General features: G+C 43.1%; 1 protein-coding gene across 1 annotated transcript; it reads right to left on the bottom strand.

Moving 5' to 3' along the window:
* Positions 1-13: 13 nt before the first annotated feature.
* LOC139423179 (E3 ubiquitin-protein ligase CBL-like) lies at positions 14-21,423 on the bottom strand. The gene is made up of 15 exons (XM_071174903.1): positions 20,817-21,423; positions 19,621-19,868; positions 18,242-18,388; positions 17,966-18,122; positions 11,938-12,059; positions 10,061-10,198; positions 9,735-9,822; positions 9,321-9,452; positions 8,926-9,162; positions 8,528-8,644; positions 8,049-8,335; positions 3,747-3,902; positions 3,402-3,529; positions 2,870-3,064; positions 14-2,778 (listed from the first exon to the last, which is right to left on the bottom strand). Exons 1-15 carry the CDS (start codon positions 20,958-20,960, stop codon positions 2,447-2,449), a joined length of 2,628 nt encoding a protein of 875 aa, XP_071031004.1. The 5' UTR covers positions 20,961-21,423; the 3' UTR covers positions 14-2,446.
* Positions 21,424-23,308: the final 1,885 nt, after the last annotated feature.

Here is a 23,308-nt window from a genome sequence, read left to right as displayed (position 1 = left end):
GCTTTTTCATTGTCATCTTTATACAAAATATTTAAAAGAAAAGTTTACTGCAGAGAATTGAAAACATACGAGTGCATTTCAGTGGCTAAGGCATGACTGAAAATACATTTAATTCACAACAGCTAAAATGACTGACTATGTACCTCGACGGGGGAAAGGAGATAATTCTCCCCGCTAACCACTGTTATGCTGGAGTGAGTAGAACAGTAGCTCCAGATTTCCATAGAGAGCATGCTTGGTGGGAGGAGGTTCAACAAAATAGTCTAGACATGTAGAAACAGCAGATTTCATTTGAATGCCTTTACTGTTACCAGATTGGAAAATGTTATTTTCTAGAGCTACATTATAAAACACTTATTTTTCCAGTACTACAATATTATTTAAATATTTTTCAATAAAATATACCAATCATCAAATTTTAAAGAAAATATGGTTTATTTTAAAATATTTAATGGCTGAGGCATGAACACATGGCAACATAATGAATGCGGAGTATATTAAAATCAATAAATACAATATTTTATCTACACATGCAATAACAAGGCAAAGAAAAAAGCTATTTCTCTCCGTATGTAACGGTTAGGCGAACAATGAGTTATACCATACATACATTTTCACATTGGATCTTAGATCGAATGACAAAGTACCAACTGTATTACACTATACCAGTAAATTCTGCAACTATTGAGCACTGCATGTGGAGTCAGAGACCACAGCAATATCTTATGACAGAGTGCCCTCTTGTGGTGAGTCTACATATGAGTGACAGTGGAAAGCAGAGGACTTACAAAGCACTACTTTGAACAATTTCAAGTCAATTTTCACAAATCATTTTACAAGGAGTGGCACTTAAGTTCATGATCAAGGAATTGCAGTCAACGTACATCACAATTTGAAAGAAGTTAAAACGGTATTGAGATCAAGAGAAACAAACCGATGCAGAAATATCATGGCCATTCTTTACAATGACCGTACAAGTATCTACTACTAATATGCGATTTAAACCTGTATTTTCAATGCTTTTGGCTTTAAATCCAACACATTTACAACTAACATTTCTGGAGTGTGAGTCCCCATACAACCTTGGCATATCACTACACATTGTTCAGTTTCTGTTGTGTACCTGAGTCAAGAGGACAATGACAAAAACTCCCTCTGTCCAACCGGGTTTCAAATTCAAAGGAAAGAAATGTCATTATTAATATATGAACAGATTCTCAATAATCTGTCGAAGCCACGTCCCTGGGGAAAAAAAGACTGCTAATCAAGGTAGGTACAAAGAAAACGCATTAACAAAGTTACATTTTTTTTTTGACACCTTACGATGGGGTCATGGTCTGTTTGTAACGTAACAAGAACGTTGTACAAGAGGCCGCAGCAAATCAAGTCTATGAGGTAGTGCCAATTAAGTACTTCATTGCACTAAATATCAAGGAGTGTAATATATATATATATATAACTGTATATGACTTGGATCACTTTGTCTTCTCTGCCCAATCAATATGCTATTGTCTGGAAATGTTAATAGTATGGATATGAAAAAAATACAGATTAGGCTAGGAAAATTCTGATGGGCACATATACTCCCTTAATTTTAAGTATGACATTAAAAAAAGGATACTGTCACTTTAAAATATACAAGCTATTCACAGAATGAACAATAAGGCTTAACCATGAAACCACTACCACTGGTGGTATTAAAACAATTATAAAAAATAATTACAAATATGATAAATGTTAAATGTTCATCCGTCAATGTTAGCACTACATTGTACATTACTGTACATTTACTGTACATTCCAAGATTACGTACACATCAGACTGTTATATATTATAAGACCATCAATAAACCAGGAACTAAAGCAATTTGGAGATATTCTTACTTTTAAAAAATCATTACTTCATTTACTACAATACAGTGAAATGTATGACATGGAGCCCTGTAATACTGCAATGCAACTTCAAGATTCACATTCGTTAGCTTTAGCACAAACCACAGAATTAAACGCTTTAGTCTCCACCTGACGTATTTAGCTACAAAATGTATGTACGAGGGGAATCGTGAGTCAAGTACGCCCCGACGACAGTTACTGCTGCTGCACAATAAGTCTCAAACTACTCCTTGCGAGACATTGCAGCTTAAGAACACAGTGTAAAGTTAGGCTTACTCTATGCTGTACCCAGAAACAAGGAAATGCTTAGATCCACACAATAAGACTGGAGGCAAGCGCAAACAACCATGCGAGGTTCAAAGGCTTGGCTGTACACAGGCCACATGACGCATTCTCCCTCTCTCTTTAGATTCACTAGATGCCTGTGCATGGGACCAAGGTGAGCCCTCCCCTTACAATATACAGCGCTTCCAGACCTGTCACAACTAGCGCAGCAAAAATGCTATCCATTATGGCACAGAGGGTAAAGGATATAGGGTGTGGTGTTGCAGCTGCTACGTGAGGATGTGCGCCGTGGAGGGGATGGAAACAAACTCGCGCAGGATGTTCTTGGCCGTCTCCAGGTTGTTCTGGGCGATCATCAGGGCCTTCTGGATGTCCTGGAACGAATAGCCCTGGCTCATCAGACGCTCTATCTCCCCGTTGATGGGTAGCTCCGCACCAGGAACTGGAGAGGGCCCTCCGGATGCTCCTCTGGAGCCCGCTGATGGATTGACAGCAGCGGACAGCGCCTCTGGGGTGAGAGGGCGGGGCTGCCGGTCTGAGTTGACCCGGCGGGGGAGGGGCTTAGGAGGGCGCTCGGGGTCTTGACCTGGTGCAAACATAGCTGAGAGAGGAGAGAGATGGTGTTTGATAACTATAACTCTGTTATAGCAAGAGAGTGAAAGGATTGAAAACACTAATGCTAAGCTACATACAGGGATCCATGGTAGACAGGCTGTCCATGGAGAGGCACCTGAAGGCAGCCGAGGTGCCGGTGACATCAGAGAGGGTGCGCCTGGCGGGGGTCGGGGGAGCCTGGGGTCGGGGGTAGTCATAATCATACACATCCTTTGCCTCAATCTCCTCTACTGCGAGGTGCAGGGGAACCGCAGGGGGCGGAATGAGGTAGTCTGGATGGAAACCAGAGAATTCAAGGGATAAAAAAAAAGATGAAGTGATTTTAATACCCCAAATACAGAATATACATGTTCTATGTGCTGAGATGCATGATAACTGGCTTAACAGATAACCTGATCAATGGTGGGGATCAAAATGAACTGTTATCCAATCGTGGCCACATTCATTGCGATAGTAGGTTTCTGGGCAGGTATAGAGTAGCAAAAGTTTTTTTTGTGATTCAAGCCCAAGTTAGATGATGGATTTCTGATTGTACAAAGGCATGACTTATGTAACTTGATGTGCAATCAGAAAGGTGAGAAAAGAGATCCTTAATTCATCTCTATGTACCGGACTCTGGGGGCTGCTGTGGCAGGGACAGGGCGGGCAGAGGCTCTGCAGCACTAGCCTGGGCCTTGATGTTACACATGGACTCATACACCTGAGGGTCCTCACAGTCCACATCACACACCACAGTTCTAGGAGAGAAGGAAGGTGAGAGAGAGAAAAAGAGGCAGGGATGGATAAACAGAGAGGGAGAGATGGCGGGCAGAGGGAGGGGCATCAGAAAAACAGTAGTCATGACCCTGTACTGATTTTAGAGATTTAAACCATTCAGGAAATACATACATATTTCTAGGATGGTACAATCATAATCCACTGGGCCACCTCGTAGTGACAGTCTTGAGTGCTCACCGTGAGTCGTGGTCAGTGGTTTGGGGCGGTGGTGGCACGACAGCCCCCGCCATGGCCCAGGGGGGTCCTCCTGAAGGGAGAGAGGTGGGGCTCATGTATTCGTTCTCCTCGTCACTCCCAGAAGACTTCTCACCAGTAGACACCCGTTGAGGTGTCCTAACAGACAGACACACAGTCAGACACTGAGGCAGGTAATACATATGACGCACTTGAATTCCTGATCAATCATACCATGAGACACAAACAAGGAATATAGCCACCCGGTTCACAAAAATGGTTTGCTCCTACAGACAGTGAGTCACATGGCCGTGGCTTGCTATATAAAGCAGGCAGACAGGCATCAAGGCATACAGTTACTGTTCGACAACGTTAGAATGTGCAAAACAAGTGACTTAAGCGACTACTTAGTGCCAGGCGCGCAGGTTCCAGTATCTCAGAAACTGATTTTCACGCACGACAGTGTCTAGGGTTTACCGAGAATGTTGCAACAAACAAAAAACATCCAGTCAGCGACAATCCTGTGGGTGAAAACAGATTTGTATTTATTTTTATTTCACCTTTATTTAACCAGGTAGGATAGTTGAGAACAAGTTCTCATTTACAATTGCGACCTGGCCAAGATACAGCAAAGCAGTTCGACACATACAACGACACAGAGTTACACATGGAGTAAAACAAACATACAGTCAATAATACAGTATAAACAAGTCTATATACGATGTGAGCAAATGAGGTGAGATAAGGGAGGTAAAGGCAAAAAAAGGCCAAGGTGGCAAAGTAAATACAATATAGCAAGTAAAACACTGGAATGGTAGATTTGCAGTGGAAGAATGTGCAAAGTAGAAATAAATATAATGGGGTGCAAAGGAGCAAAATAAATAAATAAATAAAATAAATACAGTAGGGAAAGAGGTAGTTGTTTGGGCTAAATTATAGGTGGGCTATGTACAGGTGCAGTAATCTGTGAGCTGCTCTGACAGTTGGTGCTTAAAGCTAGTGAGGGAGATAAGTGTTTCCAGTTTCAGAGATTTTTGTAGTTCGTTCCAGTCATTGGCAGCAGAGAACTGGAAGGAGAGGCGGCCAAAGAAAGAATTGGTTTTGGGGGTGACCAGAAAGATATACCTGCTGGAGCGTGTGCTACAGGTGGGTGATGCTATGGTGACCAGCGAGCTGAGATAAGGGGGGAGTTTACCTAGCAGGGTCTTGTAGATGACATGGAGCCAGTGGGTTTGGCGAAGAGTATGAAGCGAGGGCCAGCCAACGAGAGCGTACAGGTCGCAATGGTGGGTAATATATGGGGCTTTGGTGACAAAACGGATTGCACTGTGATAGACTGCATCCAATTTGTTGAGTAGGGTATTGGAGGCTATTTTGTAAATGACATCGCCGAAGTTGAGGATTGGTAGGATGGTCAGTTTCACAAGGGTATGTTTGGCAGCATGAGTGAAGGATGCTTTGTTGCGAAATAGGAAGCCAATTCTAGATGTAACTTTGGATTGGAGATGTTTGATGTGGGTCTGGAAGGAGAGTTTACTGTCTAACCAGACACCTAGGTATTTGTAGTTGTCCACGTATAAGTCACAGCCGTCCAGAGTAGTGATGTTGGACAGGCGGGCAGGTGCAGGCAGCAATCGGTTGAAGAGCATGCATTTAGTTTTACTTGTATTTAAGAGCAATTGGAGGCCACGGAAGGAGAGTTGTATGGCATTGAAGCTTGCCTGGAGGGTTGTTAACACAGTGTCCAAAGAAGGGCCAGAAGTATACAGAATGGTGTCGTCTGCGTAGAGGTGGATCAGAGACTCACCAGCAGCAAGAGCGACATCATTGATGTATACAGAGAAGAGAGTCGGTCCAAGAATTGAACCCTGTGGCACCCCCATAGAGACTGCCAGAGGTCCGGACAGCAGACCCTCCGATTTGACACACTGAACTCTATCAGAGAAGTAGTTGGTGAACCAGGCGAGAAACCAAGGCTGTCGAGTCTGCCGATGAGGATGTGGTGATTGACAGAGTTGAAAGCCTTGGCCAGATCAATGAATACGGCTGCACAGTAATGTTTCTTATCGATGGCGGTTAAGATATCGTTTAGGACCTTGAGCGTGGCTGAGGTGCACCCATGACCAGCTCTGAAACCAGATAGCATAGCAGAGAAGGTATGGCGAGATTCAAAATGGTCGGTAATCTGTTTGTTGACTTGGCTTGCGAAGACCTTAGAAAGGCAGGATAGGATAGATATAGGTCTGTAGCAGTTTGGGTCAAGAGTGTCCCCCCCCTTTGAAGAGGGGGATGACCGCAGCTGCTTTCCAATCTTTGGGAATCTCAGACGACACGAAAGAGAGGTTGAACAGGCTAGTAATAGGGGTGGCAACAATTTCGGCAGATAATTTTAGAAAGAAAGGGTTCAGATTGTCTAAACCGGCTGATTTGTAGGGGTCCAGATTTTGCAGCTCTTTCAGAACATCAGCTGACTGGATTTGGGAGAAGGAGAAATGGGGAAGGCTTGGGCGAGTTGCTGTGGGGGGTGCAGTGTTGTTGACCGGGGTAGGAGTAGCCAGGTGGAAAGCATGGCCAGCCGTAGAAAAATGCTTATTGAAATTCTCAATTATAGTGGATTTATCAGTGGTGACAGTGTTTCCTATCTTCAGTGCAGTGGACAGCTGGGAGGAGGTGTTCTTATTCTCCATGGACTTTACAGTGTCCCAGAACTTTTTTGAGTTAGTGTTGCAGGAAGCAAATTTCTGCTTGAAAAAGCTAGCCTTGGCTTTTCTAACTGCCTGTGTATAATGGTTTCTAGCTTCCCCGAACAGCTGCATATCACGGGGGCTGTTCGATGCTAACGCAGAATGCCATAGGATGTTTTTGTGTTGGTTAAGGGCAGTCAGGTCTGGGGAGAACCAAGGGCTATATCTGTTCCTGGTTCTAAATTGCTTGAATGGGGCATGCTTATTTAAGATCGTTAGGAAGGCATTTAAAAAAAAAAAACAGGCATCCTCTACTGACGGGATGAGATCAATATCCTTCCAGGATACCCCGGCCAGGTCGATTAGAAAGTCCTGCTCGCTGAAGTGTTTCAGGGAGCGTTTGACAGTGATGAGTGGAGGTTGTTTGACCGCTGACCCATTACGGATGCAGGCAATGAGGCAGTGATCGCTGAGATCTTGGTTGAAGACAGCAGAGGTGTGTTTAGAGGGCTAGTTGGTTAGGATGATATCTATGAGGGTGCCCGTGTTTAAGGCTTTGGGGAGGTACCTGGTAGGTTCATTGATCATTTGTGTGAGATTGAGGGCATCAAGCTTAGATTGTAGGATTGCTGGGGTGTTAAGCATGTTCCAGTTTAGGTCGCCTAGCAGCACGAGCTCTGAAGATAGATGGGGGGCAATCAGTTCACATATGGTGTCCAGAGCACAGCTGGGGGCAGAGGGTGGTCTACAAGCAGGCGGCAACGGTGAGAGCCTTGTTTTTAGAGAGGTGGATTTTTAAAAGTAGAAGTTCAAATTGTTTGGGTACAGACCTGGATAGTAGGACAGAACTCTGCAGGCTATCTTTTCAGTAGATTGCAACACCGCACCATTGATGAGAGGTTGAAAGAGAATGACAAGAACCATGCAAGCTAACATGCGTGTCACAAACCGACCAATAATGGCGCAGTGAGGCCTCCCGAGTGGCGCAGTGCCACTAGAGATTCTGGGTTTGAGTACAGGCTCTGTCGAAGCCGGCTGCGACCGGGAGACCCATGGGGCGGCACACAATTGGCCCATCGTCGTCGATGTTAGTGGAGGGTTTGGCCGGGAGGGATTTCCTTGTCCCATCCCGCACTAGCGACTCCTGTGGCGGGCCGGCCGCAGTGCACGCTGACACGATCACCAGGTGTATGGTGTTTCCGCCGACACATTGGCGCGGCTGGCTTCCAGGTTAAGTGGGCATTGTGTCAAGAAGCAGTGCGGCTTGGTTGGGTCGAGTTTTGGAGGACACATGGCTCTCAACCTCTCCCGAGTCCGTACGGGAGCTGCAGCGATGAGACAAGACTAACTACCATTTGGATAGCACGAAATTGGGGAGAAAAAAGGGCCAAAAAAACCAAGGACTGGAAAATAATTCCTGGTCCGACAAATCCTGGTTCATGTTCCATCATGCTGATGGCAGAGTCAGGATTTGGCGTAAGCAGCATGAGTCCATAGCCCCATCCTGCCTGGTGGTGTACTGGTGTGGGGAATGTTTTCCTGGCACCTGAGCGACTAATCAAAATTTAGCATCTACATTACATCCACACATATTTTATCCATATCTATACAAATGCCATACCTGATTGCCAAGGAGTAGATAGCGTTGGTCGCTGCCAGTGGCTTTGCTCTGGGGATGCAGTCACTGTCACTGGGCCCGTTGGTCAGTGGCAGGGCCTTGGCAACAGGCCGGGGAACCATGTAGTTGGAGGCCCAGTTGGGCTCCGGAGGGGTGCATGGCAGGGGTCTCCTTTGGAGCCGGCCCTCTGTGGGTCCAAGGGGAGAGGGACGCTCGGGTGGGGGAGGTGGGGGTAACTCTCGCAGGGCAGGAGGGAGAGGCAAAGGTTTGTCTCTGTGGAGGGCTGCAATCTGGGGAGAGCACATATTAATATGACTGGATGCAATTTATAATTGGAAATTAATTTGAAGTCGTTCTGGATTAGAGTGTCTGCTAAATTAGTTAAATATAAATGTCACATGACATGCATGGTCACACACCATTATATACATAAGAAAACTTGAATTTTATTAAGTGATTGATGGATTAGGTCCTCCACTTGCCTTGGGTGTGGCTCCTTGGCCCAGGGCCCCTGGGGAGCTGGGAGGCCTCTGCGGCACCAGGTCCAGCCGGGGGGGCACGGGGGGCAGTGGCGTCACAGGGGAGGGTGGACGCTCTACCTGAAAACACACAGGGGAGACATTAAAACAAACTAGAGAGGTCAGACTGTTTCTACAACTTATAGAGGAGCTGTTTCTGTTGTTGTTGTTGTTGTTGATTTACTGGGTGGTGTATCTGATTGGCGAATTCTGAAAACAACCAAGTCTTTTATAGATTGCCTTTTCACATTGAGCACATAAGGAAACAATTATGTTGTGAGATGGTGTGTGTAGGAGAAAGAGAGAGAACATGACAAAGTCTGACTGATTCCAGATGGTGGCTGGGGGTGAGGAAGTCTTGCCTTGGTGCAGGCCAGCCTGCTCATGTTGAGGTGGGGGTCCTCCAGGCGCTCGTCATCGTCCTCATCGTTGCTCGGGGAGACTGACAGGGAGCCCCCTCCCTCCGCCCCGTAGGGTCCCTGGAAGCTGGCGAAGGAGGCCCCGCTGCCGTTGTTCTTGGGGCGGAAGGGGTCCACCACGATGGGCTCTGTGCCTTTAATCTCACAGCGGCAGAATGGACAGCCCTGCCCCTCCGACTCCTAAAGACAGATTTTTTTTAAAAATGAATTAAAAAATAAAGGAGAGGAAGAGGGGAGAGTAACAGTACAGGACCAAAATAGAGTAAATCCAGATCAAATGTATAAAATACGTGAGTGAAACAGACACTCCTTCAGGGTGAAGCAACTCTGGGACCAACCTGCCAGGCAGTGAGACAGGAGGTGCACATGAGGTGGCTACAGGGCTCGATCTTCACGTCCTTGTCATTCTCGGCACAGATCTTACACAGCTGGAATGTGGAGCCCATCTCACAGTAGAGCTCGTACTGCTCCTGTAAAACAGAGAAGAGAAAGGAGACAACAGAAATGTCAGAATATCTCAGCGCATGCATACTACAATTGAACAAATATTTCCTTTTCTGATTTTAGGAAACAGCCATCTATACAGACAGCATTCTGACTTGAGAAAGACGGACATAAATTGGAATAAGTACACAAACGTACGTTTAGGGCGTTGTAAGCTATGGAAAATTACAGTAAGCAAACTTTTGAGTCACACAAGTGAATCTGAAGTCTGAATTACGAACTGTACTTTGTGGACGTGAGTGTCTGACCTGTGTGACTTTGATGTGGTCCTGTGGGGAGGGCTCACACAGGCCTGTGAGGTCAGGGTTCTGGGTCCGGCCATCTGGGAACAGGTAGCTGGACAGAGAGAGCAACAAACCAAAACATTTCAATGGCCAGTTGAAGCCACAGGCTGTATGATTTCCTGTTATTTCAACTAATGTGCAATTCTGTGGTGACTTTAGTTTATAGTCTTAGAAACTGATTTCAACCACTTTCAGAGGAAACTTCATAACAGATTCAGCAAACGCCTTCACTGAACCAGAGAAGGTAGTAGTTGGTCATTCTTTCATCTTGGCTATGTCATGGTACTCACAATCCCTCCCTGTATCCGTCAATGAGGGCCTGGAAGAGTGGCTTGTTGTGGGGGATAGTCTGCAGAATGTTCCCATCTGCAGTGACGTAGCCAATGGCCCACTGGCCCAGCCGAGTGCAGCTCAGTCTAAAGATATAGCTGGGACAGAGGGAGATGTGTGGTGTGTGAGGGCCTGTCGTAATTTGCAAACCGGTTGTACATGTAGAATGATCCCTGAAATACAGCACGCCGAATGAACGGCAGACGAACGGTAGATCCAAAAGGCGAGGTCAGTACAGCTGCCTCAAAGCTGGGACCGAGAGACTGAAAAACAGCTTCTATATCAAGGCCATCAGACTGTTAAATAGCCATCACTAGCACATTAGAGGCTGCTGCCCTATATACATAGACTTGAAATCACTGGCCACTTTAATAATGGAACACTAGTCACTTTAATAATGTTCACATATTCTGCATTACTCATCTCATATGTATATACTGTATTCTATTCTACTGAATCTTAGTCTACGCCGCTCTGACATTGCTCATCCAAATATTTACACTACCGTTCAAAAGTTTGGGGCCACGTAATGGCCTAACATCAAATTGATCAGAAATACAGTGTAGACATTGTTAATGTTGTAAATGACTATTGCAGCTGGAAACGTCTACATAGGCCCATTATCAGCAACCATCATTCCTGTGTTCCAATGGCACTTTGTGTTAGGTAATCATTGTTTATAATTTTAAAAGACTAATTGATCATTATAAAACCTTTTGCAATTATGTTAAAACAGCTGAAAACTGTTGTTCTGATTAAAGAAGCAAATAAAACGGGCCTTTAGACTAGTTGAGTATCTGGAGCATCAGCATTTGTGGGTTCGATTACAGGCTCAAAATGGCCAGAAACAAATAACTTTCTCCTGAAACTCCTCAGTCTATTCTAGGTCTGAGAAATGAAGGCTATTCCATGCAAGAAATTGCCAAGAAAGTGACACTCCTTTTTCTATTCTGGTTAGAGACAATTTGCACTGTTCTGTGAAGGGAGTAGTACACAGCATTGTATGAGATATACAATGCTGTGTACTACACAGAACAGTGCAAATTGTCTCTAACCAGAATAGAAAAAGGAGTGTGAGGCCCAGGTGCACAACGGGTACTATTTAATGAAGCTGCCAATTGAGGACTTGTGAGGAGTCTGTTTCTCAAACTACACACTAATGTACTTGTCCTCTTGCTCAGTTGTGCACCGGGGCCTCCCACTCCTCTTTCTATTCTGGTTAGAGCCAGTTTGCACTGTTCTGTGAAGGGAGTAGTACACAGCTATGATATTCAGTTTCTTGGCAATTATTAGCATTGAATAGCATATATATATATATATATATATATATATATATATATATATATATATATATTTTTTTTTAAATCAGCCGTTTCCAGCTACAAATGTAATTTACAACATTAACAATGTCTACACTGTAATTCTGATCAATTTTATGTTATTTTAATGGACAAAAAACAAGGACACTTCTAAGTGACCCCAAACGTTTGAACGGGAGTGTATATATTCTTATTTCCATTCCTTTAGATTTGTGTGTAGTTTGTGTATTGCTGTGAAATTGTTCGATTTTACTTGTTAGATATAACTGCACTGCTGGAGCTATAAACACAAGCATTTCGCTACACCTGCAATAACATCTGCTAAACATGTGTAAGTGACCAATAAAATTGGATTTGAGATCAACCTTCAGTGCGGTGTGTGTGGTCAATAAGGGGAGTTGTGAGTGTACATGATGTATTTGGATGGTCTGTGTGCCTCACTGTTTGTGTGTTAGTGTGTATGGAAGTGCATGCAAGTGTGTGTATGTCATGTGTATTTGTGAGTGTGTGTGTCTCACCTGCCAGGCTTGTGGATGAACCTCTGAAGCCGGGCCTTGACCTCGTCGTAGGTGAGGAAGGCCATGTACCCGGAGTGTGTGACAGCCAGACTGTTCCAGTTTCTCAGGAGAGATGACCACGGCTGCACAATACAACACACAAACCACGGTCAAAACATTGACAACAAATCATAATCCTAGTTGATAATAAAAAAAACACTTGTGTTCCCACTGGGATTCAATGCCTCTGACCCGATTACGGGGAATAAGTCACTGGCTTACTAGTGCTCTTCCATAATGTCCCTAGGAGAGCAGCATCACGTCATGGCAGGCTTTTTTTTGCAATACTCGACTTGAGTGGGTTGAGTCACTGAAGTGATCTTCCTGTGCGGCTTTGCGCCCCCTCAGGCTTGTGTGGTGGAGGAGATCTTTGTGGGTAGTAAGTTGGTGGTAGGGCTGTTACAGTGACCGTATTACCACCTGTCACGAGTCATGACATTCAAATTCCACGTGACCGTTTAGTCACGGTATTTAGGCTTCTCCAAGCTCTGATGGTCATTAGTAGCCTACCAAACTTGTTAACTGCCTGGTACTCAGCATTCCATTGTCCCTCTAATCACTCTGACATCAATACAAATGTAATCAAAAATCTAATCAAACATTTGATGAGCGCCCATGAGCTCATGTTGCGCAACATTTCTATATGCTTTGCAATTGCTTGAGAACAGAGTGATGGCCTCTATTAAAAAGAGGAGGATCCCATCAGCTTTCTATAGGCTAGGCCTACTATATATATATATATTTCTCAGCTTTCCTAATATTAAGCACATTGCTTCTCTTTACAACAGGAGTTTAGCCTACCTGACTGGCATTAAAATTAACCACGTGAAAAGCATCCTCCATTCGCTATTTAAGTGGATAGGTGACAGATATTTTTCCAGCTGCCCGTTTCGAGACAGCGCATGATAATGGTCCATTCTAAATCAAAACAAATTCAACACGTATTATTTAGAAAAGACCAGATTAATACAAAAAAAAGTCTGATGGGTGACAATAGCCTATCACTTGTGAATTACAGTTGAAGTCGGAAGTTTACATACACCTTAGCCAAATACATTTAAACTCAGTTTCACAAGTCCTGACATTTAATCCTAGTAAAAATTCCCTGTCTTAGGTGAGCTAGGATCACCACCATATTTTAAGAATGTGAAATGTCAGAATAATAGTAGAGAGAATGATTTATTTCAGCTTTCATTTCTTTCATCACATTCCCAGTGGGTCAGAGGTTTTGCCTTTAAATCATTTAACATCGGTCAAGCGTTTCAGGTAGCCTTCCACAAGCTTCCCACAATAAGTTGGGTGAATGTTGTCCCATTCCTCCTGACAGAGCTGGTGTAACCGAGTCAGGATTGTAGGCCTCCTTGCTCGAACACACTTTTTCAGTTCTGCCCACAATTTTCTATGAGATTGAGGTCAGGGATTTGTGATTCCCACTGCAATACCTTGACTTTGTTGTCCTTAAGCCATTTTGCCACAACTTTGGAAGTATGCTTGGGGTCATTGTTCATTTGGAAGACCCATTTGCGACCAAGCTTTAACTTCCTGACTGATGTCTTGAGATGTTGCTTCAAAATATCCACATAATATCCACAAAGCACCCCCACAACATGATGCTGCCACCCCTGTGCTTCACAGGTGAGATGGTGTTCATCAGCTTGCAAGCTTCCCCCTTTTTCCTCCAAACATAACAATGGTCATTATGGCCAAACAGTTCTATTTTTGATTCATCAGACCAGAGGACATTTCTCCAATAAGTACGATCTTTGTCCCTACGTGCAGTTGCAAACCGTACTGTGGCTTTTTTATGGCGGTTTGGAGCAGTGGCTTCTTCCTTGCTGAGCGGCCTTTCAGGTTATGTCGATATAGGACTCGTTTTACTGTGGATATAGATATTTTGTACCGGTTTCCTCCAGCATCTTCACATGGTCCTTTGCTGTTGTTCTGGGATAGATTTGCACTTTTCACACCAAAGTACGTTTATCTCTATCAGACAGAACGCGTCTCCTTTCTGGGCGGTATGATAGCTGCATGGTCCCATGGTGTTTATACTTGCGTACTATTGTTTGTCCAGATGAACGTGGTACCTTCAGACATTTGGAAATTGCTCCTAAGGATGAACCAGACATGTGGAGGTCTACAATTTTTTTTCTGGGGTCTTGGCTGATTTTCCCACGATGTCAAGCAAAGAGGCACTGAGTTTGAAGGTAGGCCTTGAAATACATCCACAGGTACACCTCCAATTGACTCAAATTATGTCAATTAGCCTATCAAAAGGCTTCTAAAGCCATGACCTCATTTTCTGGAATTTTCCAAGCTGTTTACATCAAGTCACAGTCAACTTAGTGTATGGCACAATCAACTTCTGACCCACTGAAATTATAAGCTAAATAATCTGTCTGTAAACAATTGTTGGTAAAATTACTTGTGCCATACACAAAGTAGATATCCTAACTGACTTGCAAAAACTATAGTTTGTTAACAAGAAATTTGTGGAGTGGTTGAAAAACGTGTTTTAATGACTCCAACCTAAGTGTATGTAAACTTCCGACTTCAACTTTACTGTATATTTTATGATGCCCAGCTTAAAGCAAACAGCGCATTATTTTTTTGAGACTTTTTAAACTTATAGCTCATGTAGCCTAGCTCATAGGCCTATATGCTTTGATAATGTTTGTATCACAACTAAAGTGGCCAAATAACTTCTTAAAATAAAGCACATTAATCTGTTTTACAAAGGGTGTAGAACCTAAAAATGGCATACATACGCAGTGCTTGAGTTACAAGTTTGGAGTTTCACCATAAAAATGCACCTTTATAATAAAAGCAATAATAGGTGCTTATTCGCATTTGTGGTCACTTTTGAGAATGGTACTTTCCTGCTAATGGAACGTTAGCGCTTATAGCCTACTGACGTGTGAGCATTGCTGTGCTTATAATGTGAAGAAATAGCCTAATTGTTTATCTTAAAATGTTGATAAACTTTGTCATCTGTTGCGTCAGGCTCATTGCTTAAAACAGTTTTTTTGATGCTAGTGGTTGTATTAATTTGGGATCTATTGCATCCCAGATAATATTTGGAATATTTATTTCTCGCACAAAATAGAGTAGATCAACTTTTGTACTATGGGGTATAGTAGATTAATATAGGCTAATGCTTTTGCTGTTCGTTAGGTCTAATCATCTTGTTGGCTGACGAAAAGTAAATGTGGACAGTTCTTCCAATATCTTCAATATGCGCCTCGGGAATTAGATAAGGACGCGCCCTGATGTGTCTGTCTTCCCTTGTAGCCTGTGAGAAAGACCCGATCACGTGATGGAGAGGTGCTTCGGCAGGCAGCTGGGAGAAGCAAATTATATTTAATATATAGAGCCTAGGGGCACTGGCTGCAAAAGGCACAGATTTTTTTAGGGGGCATTAAGGCCACACAAAGGGGATGAAGCTGGAAAAGTTGAGGCATTATCAAGTGCTTGTCAAATTGTGAGTGAGGGAGTGATGAAGTATTTACAGCCTGCGCAACAACAAAAAGTAGAGCTCATGCCTTTCATGCAACTTTTTTCAAATCACCATGCGTCACATCATGCAGCCTTAGAAACTATTAAAAATCTAAACCTATAGCCCAACATTTGTATCACAACTAAAGTTACATAAATAACAGAATAGGCGCATGTGCGCACTCCCTCAAATAATTTGGAGAAAATATCCTTTCTATTTTATTCAGCTATGTTCAATTGTATTCTTTATACTATAAAATAATGCCACGGAATTCTAAGCAAATCTTGTCTGCTAAATGAACTAGTGTAGCCCACAGGCATTTGGCATAACCAGATCAGGACCTAACATAAGGACAACTCAGTATGCTATTCTGTTCTTCTGAAATAGACTGCCATTTCTTCATATCATGTTTCTTTAGACCTGTTTAAAATAAATCATGGATTTATTGTGATGGTGAAGGCTATATTACATGGATTTATTAGACTTTAAAAAGTAGATGGTCCAAAGGCCTGCATCAGTGACTTGTGTGATGTGTTTATGTAAATGAAAGGTCAATTACCATGAGACCGGCAGTTATTTGCTTGACAATCATCGGCTGACAAAATATCATGACCACCAGCCCTGGTCTGTTGATTTCCCACTAGTGGTGTGGGGGCTGTGCTTTGGCAAATTGGGTGGGGTTATATGCTGCCTGGTTGGCTCTGTCCATGGGTATCGTCGGAGTATCTATTCTGCAATAGTCTATGTGCCGGGGAGCTAGGGTCAGAGTGTCCTATCTGGTGAAATTCTCCTGTCTTATCTGGTGTCCTGTGTGAACTTAAGTATGCTCTCTCTAATTTTCCCATATTTCTCTCCCCTCCTGAAGGACCTGAGCCCTAGGACCATCTGGCCGGATGACTCCCGTCTGCCCCCGTCCCCAGTCCACCTGTTCGTGCTGCTGCTCCAGTTTATGCTGTTTCGCCTGTGTCTATGGAACCCTGATCTGTTCACCAGACAAGCTATCTTGTCCCGGACCCTCTCCCTCCCGCACCTGCTGTCTTGACCTCTGAATGTTCAGCTATGAAAATCCAACTAACATTTACTCCTGAAGTGCTGACCTGTTGTACTCTACAACCACTGATTATTATTTGACCCTGCTGGTCATCTATGAACTTTTGAACATCTTGAAGAATAATCTGGCCTTAGTGGCCATGTACTCTTATAATCTCTACCCGGCACAGCCAGAAGATGACTGGCCATGCCTCAGAGCCTGGTTACTCTCTTGGTTTCTTCCTAGGTTCCAGCCTTTCTAGGGAGTTTTTCCTAGCTACCGTGCTTCTACATCTGCATTGCTTGCCTTTTTGGGTTTTAGGCTGGGTTCTGTATAAGCGCTTTATGACATCTGATGATGTAAAAACAGCTTGATAAATACATTTGATTTTGTCCTTCACCTGATATTTACTACAACTGTGGTCACCAACCATGGTCTGGAGAGCTACAGGGCGTGCATGATTTTGTTCCAGCCCAGCTCTAAATCCCCTCAATGTCTTGATGATTAATTGATTATCATGTTCAAGCTGATGTGTTAGTGGTGGGCTGCAACAAAAGCCAGCATACCCAGTAACTCTCCAGGGCCACTGGCTGGTTACCACTGCTGCACTACATTGGTTAAACATTTACAAGCATCTCCAGTTCAATTCTCAAGGCTAATTTGAGGAAGTAATTTTGGTTTCAGTCTGCCGGGAGTCAGGCTGTGGAAACACTTGTGGCCTCTGTGCACACACAGTCGAGGGAACTACTGTAAAGGCCACGCACAGTCAGAATACTGAACACGTACTGACTGAACTTTAACCATCCCACCCTAAATAATGATACAGCAGCTATTTCTACCTTTGTACTCACATGTCCTTATGGCCTAAAAAAAGTACCCATGGTTGAAATTAACCACCCACACAGTGGTGTCACAGGCCTTTCCTTAGCCACCTCCAACAGTTTTGTTAACTTCTACAGTGAACTCTACATAGCAGTTGAGCTCTGTATAGATTTGGCGCCCCAGAGAGAAAACAACTTTGTGACTGCAGAAGGTAATAAAGTTGCCGTTGTGCTTAAAGCTAGAATCCTTAGTTGCTACATCTATTTTTGGAAACGTCCAATGGCAGAGACGCAAGTTGCTTAGGGTGGTACCTTAATTATTAAATCAATGACTCGGTGACCATGTCAAAGTAAGTGGTCCTGAATGCACTTACTGTAAGTCACTTTGTATTATTTTAGCAGATGCTCTCACCCAAAGTAATATGATAGTGAGTGATTCAGGAAAGGAATGGGGAGCAGTGAAAGCACATTCCCTATATATTGGTGGTGGAATGGGTGCAAAACTATTTTGGTCGTGGATGAGTTGAGTTTCCCCCATTCAATCTAAAGTGTTTTAGGCACCTGGAAAAGCGTTATACAAATGCATCCATCACCATCATTACTTGAGTTGGAGAAACGTAAATGCAAATGCATGCAAATCATTACCTGGAAGAGCCTGGTGAAGATGTCAAACTCGAAGACAGAGATGTAGTCGTTGCAGGTGAGGTCGATGGTAGACTTGAGAGCCATGGCTTCCAGGCCTGAGCTGATTGGGTGGAAGTCATGAAGAGACTGGCGGAACGTCCTCCATGGAACAATGGTCCTACAGAGGGGAAAGCGTTTAGTGATACAAAAGTTGTATTTATCCCCAGGCATGTTTTGGTTAAGCGTTTAATTTGAAGGACATTTTATATAATAGATGAGCCACAAAAAAAACCTCACTTATCACCAAAAGACCTTCTCCAGAACTCAGCGGCGTCAGCTTTGGTGATGCGGAAGTTGTCTCCTTGGAACAGGCCATTGGGAAAGATGGCTTTTAGCTCAGCCAGCATGTGGCTGAATATCAGCGACAGCTTGGTCAGGTTTCGCCTATGGAGAAAGGGTATCTTATATCTCATCTTAGCAAATCAGGTCCTCAAACAAACCTCATATATCCCTGAGGTTGACTAATGGTAATGCATTCTCTTGACTTTGGCACCCCCTGGTCAAACAATTAGGCTAGGTAGTATAAGCCTAGCCGCTTAGGATTGGATACTAAATTCACATTAGTCTACTAAACTAATACCTTTGAGTGGGGACTGGTATGCAATACCAACTGGAGTATTCACTACAGGCGATCAAAGGGAAAGTGCAATAGAGAAGCAATTGCGTTTGAATCAATTACATTCATCTTACTTGCTCACCCATTCAGTTGTAAGAAAGTGTGATGAGGTTCTTAGAAGTGTAATCTGTGTGGTGGTATATGCTGGATACAGCCTGGTGGGTTTATCTTTAGACCACAAAAGTTTACACAGGATCTAAACATATTTTTTTTACATTCCTCCGAATACTTGTTAAGATGTTCACCCTAAGAAAAAAAACTATTTTTCCGACCAAACTATTTCATGTTGTATACAAGTACTAGCACGTCCATTTCCTATAATGGCTCATGCATTTGTGCTACTTGTGAGTAAGAAGAATCACTGATAGCATCATTGCTTTCACAGAACTAGAATGAGATTACAGTTCTATGATTGCTTCACTGAAACCTAAAGTAAACAGGATGGGTTTTAGCTTAGTAGTGTCTTTTTGATTAAAAGAGGAAATATACCCTAAACAGATCTGGTCATCATTTAGCAAAGGTGGTTCTTGCATCACTCAGCTTTACAGAACATTAGCTGTACCTAAATAACAAAAAATGTCCAATTCCCATTTTCTAGTATTTTTTTTGTGTGTAAATGGTTATAAATCGTTAAAAATAACACAACATGTACTTTATTCATAAGACATTGGATTGAGGTGTGGGGTAGTTTCTTGGAAGAAATTCAAAACACTGATCACACAGCATCTCCCACTAGGGCGTTCCTATTTTTAAGCTTCACTCAAGAGTAGGTTAACACTGCTGAGACATGCATAAATGCTCTTATACCTCCCCGCAAGTGGTCAAAATCACTTGAGAAACTCTTTGAAAATAAGATATACCAGTCACCTTGATACCGAGAAAAGAAACCTTTGATAGGAACTAGGCCTACTATTCAAGTTTGGTTCTAGCCTTAAAGCTGAACAACAAAAAGCAGAAACAGACTGGCACCCAGCAGGCTCAATATCCTCCTACATTTTACCTGGGCTGAGAGTTCTCCTCATACATGCGCTCCTTTGCCTCCTTGAACAAGCTCATGGTCTGCTTGATCTTATTGGTCAGGTTCTCCATCACCACCCGGAAGTACTCGTTCTCCCCGAGAATCTCCATCTTGCCCTCGTAGCGGGACAGGATGGTGCGGAGGTGCTGGTAGGTGTCTGGCAGCAGGTCCAGGATGTAGGGGGGGCTGTTCTTCAGGGCCACCTTAGGGTTCTGGCAGAGACGTACCACCTGCGTGGGAAAGGGAGGATGAGACGAGGTCAGAGGACCCTGGATGTGTTTCTCCAACGTGCATCTGTGTGAAATTAAACTTTTTTTTATTTTTTAATTACAGTCTGGTTGATGTTTATATTTCAGCTGGTTCACCCAACCAGGCCTAGCCAGTACCTTGCTAGTGTCTCAACTGTCCTTTTTGAAAGTACACCAAGTAGTCCTTATCAACTTTGTTTATAAGCACTTCACTATACCTGTAATAACAGCTGCAAAATAAGTGTACCCAACCAATAAAATTTGATTTGTAGAAAATGTAGTTGATATTTTTACCACACCAGCAGTAGGAAAGGAAACAGACCATTTTGAAGGCCTATCATTTCTTCAAGTTGTGTCAAATGTAAAATACACATGAAAAAAAACAACCTTTTAGGCCTACTTGGTATTGTTGTAATATCTGAATAGGCCATTTGACACATAGAACTGGTACGCTTGTGTTCATTCAAACTGGAGTGAGCGAGCAAAAGAGGAAGAGTGTAATAACCACCTGATGGTTAGTTCATCAGACTTTGAAAACAGACTTTGTTGTGAAACTGAATAAGTGTTTTCCTGCCAAAGACAACTTGTACACTCTGCTTAAGTCAAAATTGCCCAATCAGCATAATTTGTAATTGTGGCCATTTGGGGAACAATGTATTGGAGCCCATTTTATAAATAAAAAAATGTCTGAATATGTTACCTTCTTTTTGCAGAATAAATAGTTGTGCCTTAGCATGATCAGTCTTGTGGTAATTGCTCACCGCATATGAAAGGTACACCGTCCTATTGTTTTGCTATTGCTACACTATGGGCATTTGCAAAGCTTGAATTTCATATTCTGAGTATTCTGGCTATTTAAATGGACAATTGCACTACCTATTAAAAGGACTTAACATAAGACCTGAGGAAATTAGATGGCTTGTTACCTACCTTATCCATAAGTTTCCAGCATTTCTCCACCATTTTCTTGTCTACCACCGCAGGTTGGGGAGGCTGGAGAGGCTGGTGATTGGGCTGAAATGCGTCCTTCATCAAGCCGATGAGACCCGCGCCCCTCCTTGGATTTCCTGCCATGCTTCTGTCGCCGGCCGGGGGAGAGCCCCGGGGCTTGGAGGCCGTCAATGAATGACAATTCTGGGCACGTATTTAGTAACCACGGTAGTTGTCTATCTCTATTGTTCTCGAATAAAGACAGTAATAACCACACAAATATCACAAGACGAATTAATGGATGGTAAGCTTGCTAGCTAGCTGATTTAAAGTCTTCATCTGCCCTCTCCTTTCGTCGGAAAAGACAGGCGTTTGCATAGTTCAACCTCCTGCCTGGTTGTTCAATTTGTGACCCGTCTGTTATATTTGTGGACAGGCTTGGATGAACACAGGGCACACGCAAATACAAAAGCGTATTGATTAAAAAATAATAATAATATCGAGCTAAGTATACTGCCTAATTTCTTCAGACTTCTAGCTAAATAGGAGCGTAGCTAGCTTGCTACTATTTGTCTGTTTTCTTCCTATGTTTCAGTTTTTTCCGCCTGTAGAGCAAATCGGGTAACTTCCGGTTTGGAATGTAGCTTCAAACGTAAAAAAAAGTATATATATATATATATATATATATATATATATATATATATATATATATATATATATATATATATATTTTTTTTTAAGTCTTCTTCTATTGTATTATGGAGGTCGCAAACAAACGTTAGATGTGCATGTCGCCACCTACTGTGTGTCCATCTACTGTTCTGGAGCATTAATTTTCTCAATTAAGATATAGTATTAACTCCGGTGTCCTCTCTCTGGCCTACTTTTGAAAAAGGTCAAAGGTAATCAAGAAAAGGCGGCGAGGAGAGGGAACGTGGACTTGAAATGCGCTCCTATGAAATGAGACTGTCTTCCAATCGCACACCATCAGGCAAATTACGTTTACAGGGTGGAATCCCAAAATAAATGTACAAAGTGATACAAACGAATTTGCAAGACATTTTATACATGAAAGGATACGTAGCATAATGTTTTTAAATGTTTGTATGCTTTTCTCATTCCAGAAAACGATAGTTGATTTAAAGGGGGTGTGGCAGATTTCAAAACTTTTCAGTGAAGGACTCTGGTAGGATACACTTGTGCTTCCTCGCCTAAAGGAGGGAATCGAGGAGTGAATGCTTGTCTTCCATTTGCTTACCAACGAATTGATACACTCTTCGATCACTTATGGGTTTTAGGGTCACAAAGGAGAGAGGAAAGAGTTTTTCTCAAAAGAGAAATCCCCACTGTGACAAAAAGGAGAGGGGGAACAGAATAAAAAATTGCCTACCAACTAACCCTACACTCTTTAAAACCTTACCACTATTCCACTACTTTGGCCCTATCTGATCCTACACCAAGCCGGCAGCCTGTGAGGACTGGACACTATCGTTCAATACACCTTGTAGCTCTTCTGCAGAAAAACCTTGTAAACCGAGTACTTTTCTACAGCTGCCACCAGAACATCTATTTTCTGTGATTTACATCAAATTTCTGCGGTCAACCATAACTATGAACGCTAAGAAGCCAACCTTACTGAAGCATATGTTATTCCTATCCCTCTATTGGCCTGGGTACCCCTACAGGTAACACACACAGCTTTTTCCACCAATACTACACATCCCAGGAGGTTGGTGGCACATTCATTGGGGAGGAGGGACACGGGGTAATGGCTGGAGTGGAAGAAGTGGAATGGTATCAAATACATCAATACATGGTTCCCATGTATTTGATGTCATTCTATTCGCTCCATTCCGGTCATTATTATGAGCCATCCTCTCCTCAGTAGCCTCCTGTGCTACACATTCCTTTGTTTCATGCCCTCCTGCACACTTCTCACAACTAGGTATCTCCCTCCTACACACTGCTGCATGACCATAAAACTTGACACCCAAAACACCATAATGGGTTCGGGACAAAAGCTCTCATGGGATAACTGACACACCCTAACTTGACTTTTTTGGGGTAAAGACTCTGCATCAAAACTCAGCAGGACAGACAGTGTTTTCTCTGTTTCACCACACTCTCCACTAGGTCTGTGTCGCACCAAATGGCAGATGTCACAGACACCAGGAATCTTCCATTTCAGTTGATCCTCCACAACACTTAATGCTACCCCAGTTATCACTCCTTTCAACTGCGCCCTGCTTTGGAGAGGAAAGAAAGTCACAGGTCTTGTCCCAAGGCGCATGGTGCAGAGACACCACTCCCTCTGGGTGGAAGACACACTAAAAAAATCATCACAAGTCCACTTCCAGTTACTTTCACCAATTCAACAGTCCCCAACCTCTTTTCACTCAACCTGACACCACATATGGATAAGGCATGCAGCAAGTATCCATTCTCTCCAAAAATCTCAGTACCACTGGGTCAGATTCGTCTTTGTCATCATC

This window comes from Oncorhynchus clarkii, chromosome 12, assembly GCF_045791955.1.
Source record: "Oncorhynchus clarkii lewisi isolate Uvic-CL-2024 chromosome 12, UVic_Ocla_1.0, whole genome shotgun sequence".
Lineage (NCBI taxonomy): Eukaryota > Metazoa > Chordata > Actinopteri > Salmoniformes > Salmonidae > Oncorhynchus > Oncorhynchus clarkii.
Note: the sequence above shows the minus strand (reverse complement) of the source record. Positions and strands in the feature narration are given on the sequence as shown.